Here is a 10,743-nt window from a genome sequence, read left to right as displayed (position 1 = left end):
GCCCAGGCACCATACTTGTTTTCTGCCTCAGAGCATGGACTGCTCTTCTGGAGGCTGAAATCCCCTGCTCCACCTGAGGTTGTAGGCAGTAGGCAGTGTGGGGGTGAATCAAAGAGCCCACTACGGGCAGGAGCTCAGACAGGACCTCGTTGCCCATGGTGTCTTATATGGTATGAGGTGAGGTGGGCAGGTGGGTGTAGAATTGGTGAGAAACAAGTTGAGGGGACTCAGCAGGGCTAGTGCTAGAGTGTCTTTTAAAAATAAAAGGAAAACAGGTTATTGCAAGGGCTGTCTGTGAGCAAAGCAGCTACTGGATGCTTCACTGCATATACCGGACAGGCTGTTCATGCTTATGCTTTTTCAGCTCAGCTCTCTTCTACTCTTCTCAGCCAGGCTGTTGTCTACATCTGAACATCAAGCAGTAACACGTGAGCCAATGGAACCACCGCGAGCTCATCTCCCTGCAGCGATGCGGACATCCCAGCCCACCGTGTTCAGTCTGACACACAGCCAGCAAATTCTCCGTGGCCGGTTGCTCTCCTTATTAACGGTGTGTGCAGGACCTCGTACCGTGAGACCATGACAACTGATTGGGGTTTTTAGGTTTTACTGAAATGTAAACAATAGGTAATCCAACTTTTCTCCCTTTTGATTGCTTAAATATTGACAGTCTCCAGCACATTAGCACTGACTCTATCCTCGGATTTGCGCACTGGTCCCACTGATATAAATGGGAGCTCTAATGTTCCTGGTTATAGAAGTGCATCTATTGTGTTTTGGCCATCTGCTCCAGCTAATCAAGATACTCAGAAAGTTTGTGCTGTTTGATCTGGTCCTCTTGGTGCAGACAGATGCAGGGGCTGAGGAAATGAGAGCTTAAACCAAGGGTGTTAAGAGTGTTTATATTGTATTGACACAGTGGCCAGCAACACAGGATCTAAGACTCTGTATATCGGCTGAGAGAAATACGTGTATATCTCTCTGCACGTACCCTGTACTGTCAGCACAGGCAGAGCAGCGGCACAGGCATTGTGCCAGCGGCAAGGGTCGAGGAGGGGCTGCCCAGTGCTTCAGTGGCCTGGGGTCCAGAGCCCCTCCGTTTTTCTTCCCTGGCTTGGAAGGACCAATGTTCATGCAATATATGCATGGGGGTATCATTCTGCCGACTCCCATTGACTGGATTATGGGCTGCCTTGGTAGTTGAGAGTGGCTTTCTCCTCCATCCTTTCAAAAACCTCTTGGGGCTGCACAGTAAATTACAGCACAAGTAAATTGCCCCAAAATAGTACCTTAGTGACCTGAAGGGATTTTATGAATGCTGTGTCTAGACCGCCCAGAATAAATTCATAACCACTATGGACCTGACACTTTACAACTGATGGTATTAAAAAAAAGGTATCACACTGTAAAAGAACTCAATGGAAATATGGTTTGGTTTTCCATAGCTTTATTTTAGGGTGGCACCCTTCCCTTAATCCTTTTGTGGAAGCATAATCCAGTGACTGTAAAATAAAACAAATTAACCAACCTGTAGATATTACTCCTCCTGTGGTATTGTACATAATATTAATATTAGGGGCTGGAGACATCCAAATCACAGAAGAGATGAGTCTACTAAACAAAGATTTTTGCATGTTAAAAAACATCTTTCTGGAAGTCCTAGATTTGTTTCTTTCCTTCCACCACCGCTTTCTGGGGAGAGAGGATTGTTTGAAGTTTTTTATGTCTTAGATAAACAAACAGTCATATGAGTGCAGAGGAACTTCAGAAGCTGTGGATGTGACCTGCTCCAAGGGACCCAGTGCAGCTGGAAGCACTGCAGCATCCCCGCATCCATCCCTGCATCCAAGCGCTGAGGTCAACATCTCCAAAGCTAATGTCCTCATTTCAGGTCTCAAAGCTCCCACATGACTGCAATTCCTGCTCTCTGCAGCTGGTCTTACCAAGGCAAGCCACCTAACCTCACCTGTAATGCCACCCCATGTGTCTCACTACGCCATCTCTCCCTTCCAGCACAGGTCAGCAGGCAGCTCCAGGTGGCAGGCATTGCCGGAGTTTTCCAACACTAAAATCCAGATAATCCAAGGTCCTTAAAGTAAAGATGTTGCCTGCAAACTCCAGTTACGCTTTACACTTACTCTGCTGTGTGCTTGTGAAAACAGCATTACTTCAGGAAGGTTTCACTGCATGAGCACCAGGGCGTTTCGATTTTTTACTATCTCAGCAAAACAGTGGGGAAGTATGATCAGTGCTTGACAGCTTGGGTAATTCAAATGCAAATGTAAAAACCTTGTCAGTCACGGGAGAAACAGTCAATTAAATAAAGACATCTCCCATGACAAGGGCAATTAAATGGGCTGCTTTTCCTCTTGCTGCACAAAGATTTTCCTTAATTTCCTGTCACTTGCTGAGCCAGCCTTGGCTTTCCTGCCAGGGCTGGTGGCCCAGGTGTGACTGCTCTCACAAGCGCCTCTATACCCCTGCCCCTTGCACCGAAGAGGAGGAGGAGGAGGAGGAGGAGGAGAAGGAGGGAAGGCCCGTGGGTGAACTTAGTCTCTCTCTTTGCTGGGACAAGATGAGCAGCAGCTAAAGAAACCTGCTGTCTTGATGGAGCAGAGCAGCAGGGTAGACAGATGTCCTTCCCCTGCCAACCTCATTTACAGTCCTTCTAAAACACACAAACACACATACACATGCATCGACCGCTTGTTTCCTTGCTCTTGTATACTCAGCCCTGGCGCCTTATCGCTCATGGAGGGTGGCTGTAAGCACAACACAGACCTTAACCCTCTCTTGGCTGCTTTGCAAATTTGCCAACCTTGCAGGAGAATGGGTCTCACCATCAGCTCCCACTGCTCCTGCAAATGCAGCTAGACAGATGCAAGCTCCCTGCAGCCAGTGGAGTATTCATACATAAAATAAATTGCTAAAATTATTAACTCTTCTTTGCCCTTTCTCCCACACACTCTTGAATAATGTCACTTTAGTCTGATGGGATCTCATGATTGTACACAGAGACAGCGTAAACACCCGGGGACCCTTTGGCTGTGCCCTACCTAACCAGACCTGCTCTGGTACACTCGTGGGTGTCCATATGCACGCAGAGCACCTTGCAGGCTGGGAGGCTCTTGCTGCAGGAAAAGCTGAGATCAGCAGTTTGTCCCTCTCTTTCTACTTGAGAAAAGTCTGCACGTGAGCAGTCAACCCTCTGGACAATCACCAGCTCTTGGTGGGTCAAACCACTGAGCAGCTTTAGGTGCTCTGGAGTGGAGGTTGGCACTAAGCTGAGCATTTGTGGTCACGAGCAGATGACACATTAGGTATTATTAACCCTTCCTAATACATGGGAAAATGGAAGTGGAAACAGTAAAAGTGTATCCCAGGAAGGCATACCCTTGTGCCCATGATGTGGGCTGTGCAAAAGTCTATTAAAACTGGGCCCCTTGTTTTCAGAAGGTGATCCAAAGCAACTAAGATCATTTGTACGACTGCTGCAACACGTAGCATATGTGTTTCATGGCTCTCGCACATGTTGTATCTGCCCATGACACCTACCCACTGCCTTTCATCTTGTGTTTCAATGGTCACCTCCTTGGAAATGACCCTGCTGTACCACACTCCAATGCTTTTCTTTACACAGCGGATTTGTGACCCCTGCAATGCCAAGTCTCTCTAGGAATCACCATGATACCTTCAGTAGTTGTTCCCACTTGCTTTTGCCAATGGAAGGACACTGGAACTGACGAGGTTTTATTATTTTCACAGAAAATGTATCATAGACAAAAGTCTGTGGTGCACCAACAAGTCTCCCTTTCCTTGGAGACAGTGCCATGTGATGCTATTCACAGCAGATGGTTTAGGAGTTTTTTTCTCTCCCATGCTCTATGGCTTTGATTTTGAGAACAGGGACATTCACGTGCCTCATGTGAGCATCTCGGATAGGGTTCATATCACTGAACATCTCAAATATGGGCATCTAATCTGTTTTAAACAGCATGACTTCCGCTATACCCAAGGAGGGAGATAGGTATCCTAACATGATGATTTATCCTGTCTCCTCTGGAGGCATAAGGGACACCTTGCTGACTATCCTGGAGTAGCTTCTCACCTCAGACAGCAAAAGCCAAGTGAGGTGAGCCATGCCTGAGCAGCATTACCTGCTGGACTCCTGAGTCCTCGTGTTACCTTGGTCTCACAACCGTGCCCCTGTCTTCCGCAGGTGTTTCCCAGATGAGTTGCCGCTCATCCTTCATGCAACACCACATCTGACCTCATGAATGGTTTTCTATGAAACCACCCCAGGTGCCAGGCTCAGAATCTCCCTGCTCCAGGGGCCACAGCAGGGGTATCGGGCTGCCAGTCCCTTCACAGACCCAAGCAGGCATCACCATGCCAGGCACAGTCGACTCACGTCTTGGAAGTTTTCCCTGTACATTTTATTTTCTTAACGATTCTGCTGTGATAGGCCCTAGAGTTCAGGGTGACAGTTTTAAGAAACTAAATATTGACTAATGGGCTGTCAGTTGACAAAATACAGGCTGTATTATTTTGTAACAAAATTATCCAAGCACTGCTGTTAATATACTGGAGCAGAAACTTCAGTAAACATAATAGATAAGGGCCATTTGTCATTCAATGCACAACATTTAAGATTCATAGATCTAATAAAGGTTAAAGTTTTATTTTCTCCTTCTGCAGTGGACACCAGATGCATTAGCAGAAGGTAATTGGAAGAGGGGAACCCTTGGAAATGGGAACATAAAGTCTTCTCCCACATGCATGTCTATTTCCCTATAGCCAAGTGGCATTGAAAAGTATGGTAACGTTTGATCACCAGTGCAGCACAATGGTTAACAGGATCCAGATAAAGCAGAAGTTGAGAATTTCAAGTTACCAAACCCCAAGCTTGCCACAGCTGCTGGTTTTTGTTGGGTTCGCTCATTTCAGGCAAAAAACACTATTGATGTGTCACTCAGTAAAAGCATTTGCAATGTTTACTTTATGTGGCATGTGATCAGATAGCAACAAAGCTCTCTAACATAATCTTCTTTATGATGCATTTTTCTTTTCCTGACACTCCTGAGAACAACCAACATTATAGCTTTGGAATAATGATTTTCCTGGAGAAATACTTATTATTTTCCCAACATTTTCTTTAGAGGAAGCAGGAGGGTCAGACACCACAGGAAACTCAGGAGTGAAAGTGTAGATGGTCCTTTACTAGAGGATTTGTGCACTGTCCCTATTTTCCCAATTCTTTTAGAGCAAATTGCTTGAAGACTTTTGTCTACACATCTGCTATTGGGGTAGACAGTGCTATTTTAATACATACACCAACATGGAGGAGTTAATAAACATATTGACTGTTCTGTCTCTGAAACACTACGGAGTCATCTGCTTTCATTGAGATCACATACTGTATATTGAAATATGTGTACAAACTACCTTGAAAACTGCACAAAAATAGTCTGATGTTTTAAAGTAGGAGGTTAGGAGGAAAGACAGAGAGTGGCATGCAAGGGACTACCTAAAGCAAACCCAGTTTCACTTCTTTGTGACCAAGAAATACAATCCCCAGGTCTTCTTTGAGCAAAACAAAACTGAAATAATTTTTCTCATTGCAAATCTTAGTACTTCTGTGAGATTTTATAACTTTAGCATGGTGACAATGTATTCCTTAATCTCTTTCTGAAGCATCCAAATTAGAAACAAAATATCCTGGCTTCTCTGATGTACAAAGGAGTTTCTATAAAAGCCAACAGTCTAATAATTACTTAAAACCTTTCCAGAAAGGTAGTATTCATGCTTCTGAATAACACTTAAATTAAAATGACTTTTGAATTTAAATCTAAATGCTCTGAGATAGTTTTCCAAAGCCTCACAGAAATCTAAAATAGAGCTGGCTTTTTAGAAGCATATAATTTGTTAAAGTCAAACTTGTTTTCACATATTCTAAAATAGCATAGCTATTACATGTTATTTTTACCAAACATTATTGGAAGACAAAGTTTCCGAACCAACAGCACAGATTGGTTTTGATTGGATAAGAGGCAAATGATTTAATGAAGGGAAATATCCTGGCTATAGTGAGCTGAGATGCCTGGCTTCAAGCATCCTCATTTTAATATTTGGAACATATTTCATGATATATTGCCTCACATGTAATTAGCCTTAAGGAAGCAAGCCGCTAGAAAAAATTGATTCTAACTGCACTTTAAATTGCTGCTCCAGTGCCTTCACACTTCATGAAATATGGATCAATTATCTTTTTGGCAAATATGAACATGCTATCTTTTAACAGAGCTTCATTAATGGTATTTTCTCTCTCTGGTCTTTAGCTCAATCTGCTCCTGTTTATCCTTTAATTAAGCTAGGCTATTAGTTAAACTCCACAAACATTTAGTTTAGCCTAGAAAAAGTATCCCGTGTTCAGTCTGCATCCTCCTCAAGTCATGTGCTCATAACCACCAGAAATTAACTGAAATTGTTCTTTTTTCCCTCATTAGGTTAAAAGTATACTTGTTACCTGAAAATATGCGTTCATAATCATGCTTTTTATGGAGCCGTAACTATGCAGACTTCTTTTCAAGGCTACAGCAGCCAGCTTACCTGTCAGCTGAGAGAGCAGTGAGGGTGAAGACTGACACCCCTACAGAAGTCAGCTGTATGAAGGGGATAAGTTTGCATCCAGTTCGGCCAAACAGCCACTCGTCAGCAAGGTACCTGCTGGCATCCACAGGCACGCAAGTCACTAAAAGCAGCAGATCCCCCAGAGCCAAACTGGAGATGAACAAATTAGGGACGTTTCTCATGGATTTCACAGTACAGAAGATCTTAATCAAAGTGATATTGCCAATAAGGCCTATCAAAATGATGATGCCGTAGATGGTGGGGATGGCATAGAGGAACGCTGGGTAGAACCAGTCGTCACCGAGGAGGGAGAAGTTTGCACTCTGGTTGGCAGAGATGTTGTAGAGAATGAAGTTATCTGTTTCTAGGTCTAGCAGAAGGCACTCTCCAGATGCCATTGTCCTACTTTGTTCTTCTCAGAAGACAGCTTTCTTCTTTGAAAATCCTCAAATATATTTCTTGCTTTAACTTTGCTGCTGCTTGCTGGCTTTAAACAGTCAGAAGAGTTTAAAAGTCATATCACTTTGTGACACATCTTGACAATAAACAAACCAAAAAGCAACTGCAGCTTGCTCAACAGTACTGTTTCCATAAGGTGAAAGGAGAACATCTTTTAGCATAGTTTGAATCCTGAAACTTGCCTTTTCCTCGTTGACTTGTCTCCCTGTTAGATATTCCTCGGCTCTGCAAGGCCATCTATCAAATTCAAAGACCAGCAAGTGGGAGGCATTTTCAAAATCGAGGCTTGTTAAATCCCCAGATTCAGGTCTGCCGAGCAGAACCAAGTCCGAAACAAGGGAATTACAAAAAGCAAGAACTTTTGGTAGTTGCTGTCACGCTGCATTGCCAATCTCTGCCGGCGTTCAGCACCTGCGCTCGCCAGCTGGATTTAAAGTGAGGAAAAAGCAGGGCTCCGCTGACGGCTCGGATCCTGTAGGCAGGATCTTCTGGACGTCAATTCTTCCCCTGCTTCCCATGATGAGAGCAGGCTTGCTTAAATGACTGCGATAATTCCGGGGGAGCCGCCGGCGAGCGCCGGAGAATGCCAGCCACCTACTGGACAATCTAATCACTGCCTGGGTGGAAGGGGAATAAAATACACACCAAAATCACCGTTAACTCTTTAGATGAAAACAAACCAAAAAAAAAACAACAAAAACCAAACACGCCTGCTCATTTATAACTTGTGAGATGAGGTTCACTGCCCCACCAAAAAAAAATCAAAACAAAATAAATTAGTTTGTTTCATACTGCAAATAACGTGATCAGAAAAGCAATCACACTTTCTTAAATAAGAGCACACGTACTTTGTTTGCACTCTGGTATTCACTTGTTCCCATGAAAGAGAATAATGATATGAAGCCAAATTCATCCCCAAGGGCAAATGAACTGAATAAACCCAATTAAGATAAAATCAACATTCTAGTTAAGGTGGGAAGATGAGTATTAGCACTATGCACCTGCAGTTAACCAGGGAAGCCTGAACTCTGCACATTTTTTGTTAATGTTTTAATTTGGAGGCAACAATAATGAGGGACAAAGGTCACTGTTCAATGAGATAATTTCTGTTTATGAGGTACCCATCATACTGGCATCTATAGGTAATGCATGTTTAGACGCAGCAGAGAGAAACTTGCTTGGCTTATAACAGTCTGAAAATGCTTTTTCTTAAAGCTTAATTAAGATACAACTATTACTGATGCCTTACTGCTTTATAACAGATAGGCTATTTATGATTATATACAAGGACTTTCTGGACTGCGGAGAAATACTGTTGATTTGGAAACCAGCCTGCAGAATTAAATGAAGCTGGAATTTACATTTCCCCTTGCAACTGTTCATTTTTTGCAGGCAAAAGAATGTTTTACTGACTGCTAGGATTACTTGGAAGTGAGGGGGGAGGCAATTCAAAGCAGGCATTAAAGTGTGATCACTGGCTTCTAGATAAAGGAAACATTTCAGGACACGATCTGGAAAATCTCCAGGCGCTCGGGAGCTGTGTCCCAGGGTGGGATTCTGAGTGGGAGACTCCAGTAGCTGTTTTTCTGCCTCATTCTTGTGACCCGGGTCAGTGTTTTCAGCTGCTTTGCCACTGTTCACTCTAAGTCAACAAAGGACTTATGTGTACCCTTAACTTTAAGTAGAGCTCCTTACATTTTTTTTTTTCAAGGCAAACACCCAAGAGAGGACTGTGCTGAGAGCTCAAGGGAACAGAGGACAAGCCAAATTTTCTGGTGTCCCTTTCTGTCAAAAGCCTGCTTTTAAAAATAGACCTGAGGTTCCCACTGTTAAAAGCAGAGGACGCAGAACTACTGTGCACAGTCTGATCAGGGTGCACAGGCGAAAGCGCTTCGGTGGGTCCAGGCCAGCTCTGTGCAAGGCTGCCAGGTTGGGTAGAGGCCAGCTGGAGGTAGCACCATGTTTGGCACGGCAGGGCTTGCCAAAGGCACGGAGAGGCACTGTGAAGCCAAGGAAGCAGCCCAGCCACACCACGCAGTGGGACACCTCTGCCAGAAGTTCCCCCAGGATATTTGGGAGTCTCGTCAGAGAGGCTGCCATGACAAAGGGATGCACACTTCCCCCTCTTTGCTCTCTGAGCTTTGGAATAAAGCAGAAAGGACATTGCTGGAAGTGAGACAAAAAAGGGGGAGCAGCTACTTAGTGTAATCCTGATGGACCCCCGTGCCCAGCAGCCTGGTCAGCAGTTGGCTATGACCTGCTCTGAGCAGGAGGTGGGACCAGAGATCTCCCATGGTCCCTTCCCATTCAAATGGCTTGGTGACTCTGGGATTTTTAAACCTACCACTTGAAGACATAACAGCTCTAACACTCGTCATGAGCCTTTGTTCTTTCAGATAGACAACAAAATGGTCTATTTGCCAAAAACCCTCTAATAGAACTACTAAGTCATGATTTGTCACAGTTTAAACTCTTCTACACTGAAATCTCTCATGCAGTTACACAGCAAACTATGTGGGGCAAAGTGAGGAAAGAGAAGTAATGCTGGAACCGCTGCTTATCTTCCAGATGATGCTGTTGTTGATCACCTCCTCTCCCCTTTCTCTTCTCTTCTCTTCTCTTCTCTTCTCTTCTCTTCTCTTCTCTTCTCTTCTCTTCTCTTCTCTTCTCTTCTCTTCTCTTCTCTTCTCTTCTCTTCTCTTCTCTTCTCTTCTCTTCTCTTCTCTTCTCTTCTCTTCTCTTCTCTCTCCTCTCCTCTCCTCTCCTCTCCTCCTCTCTCTCCTCTCCTCTTCTACTGTGAAGCTTTAAACTTAGTTTAGATTATTAAAACATTCATCGTTTATGTCCGACTTAATAGGTTGTTTTGTGGTACGTGACTACTATCAATATGCAGAACATAGGTTTTATTCACAATTGCCTAGACCACAAAGTTCCCCAGAAGTAACTTAGAAATCATAGAATCGTAGAATTGTCTAGGTTGGAAGGGACCTTTAAGATCATCAAGTCCAACCATCAACCTAACACTGCCAAAACCCACCACTACACCGTGTCCTCAAGCATCACGTCTACCCATCTTTTAAATACCTCCAGGGATGGCAATTCCACCACTTCCCTGGGCAGCGTGTTTCAATGCTCAACAACACTTTCTGTGAAGAAATTTTTCTTAATATCCATCTTAAACCTCCCCTGGTACAACTTGAGGCCATTTCCTCTTGTCCCATCACTTGTTACTTAGGAGAAGAGATCTACCCCTGCCTCTCTACAACTACCCATCTTTTAAATACCTCCAGGGATGGCAATTCCACCACTTCCCTGGGCAGCGTGTTTCAATGCTCAACAACACTTTCTGTGAAGAAATTTTTCTTAATATCCATCTTAAACCTCCCCTGGTACAACTTGAGGCCATTTCCTCTTGTCCCATCACTTGTTACTTAGGAGAAGAGATCTACCCCTGCCTCTCTACAACCTCCTGTCCTGGTTCTGGCAGGGGTGGGATTAATCTTCCCAAGGACCCAGCAGGGGACACAGGTATTCCATGCCATGTGACCCATGCCCAGGTTTTTAGGGGGGAGCTAGCCGGGGGAGGGGGCAGGAAGTCACAGCTTGGAGCGGGCTGCGGTGGTCCAGGTCTGGTCAGTGAGTGGCGGCACTGTG

The 10,743-nt window shown here is 44.3% G+C and overlaps 1 protein-coding gene across 1 annotated transcript in view; it reads right to left on the bottom strand.

The window, feature by feature from the left end:
• The window catches only part of GRPR (gastrin-releasing peptide receptor), a 22,457-nt gene extending 15,429 nt beyond the window's left edge, over positions 1-7,028 (bottom strand). The window contains exon 1 of the mRNA XM_009884651.1: positions 6,610-7,028. Within this exon, the coding sequence (XP_009882953.1) occupies positions 6,610-7,028 (419 nt within the window). The remainder of the gene's footprint in view (positions 1-6,609) is intronic.
• Between the last annotated feature and the right edge of the window lie 3,715 nt (positions 7,029-10,743).

Source organism: Charadrius vociferus, unplaced genomic scaffold (assembly GCF_000708025.1).
Source record: "Charadrius vociferus isolate BGI_N301 unplaced genomic scaffold, ASM70802v2 scaffold200, whole genome shotgun sequence".
In the NCBI taxonomy this organism is placed as follows: domain Eukaryota; kingdom Metazoa; phylum Chordata; class Aves; order Charadriiformes; family Charadriidae; genus Charadrius; species Charadrius vociferus.
Note: the sequence above shows the minus strand (reverse complement) of the source record. Positions and strands in the feature narration are given on the sequence as shown.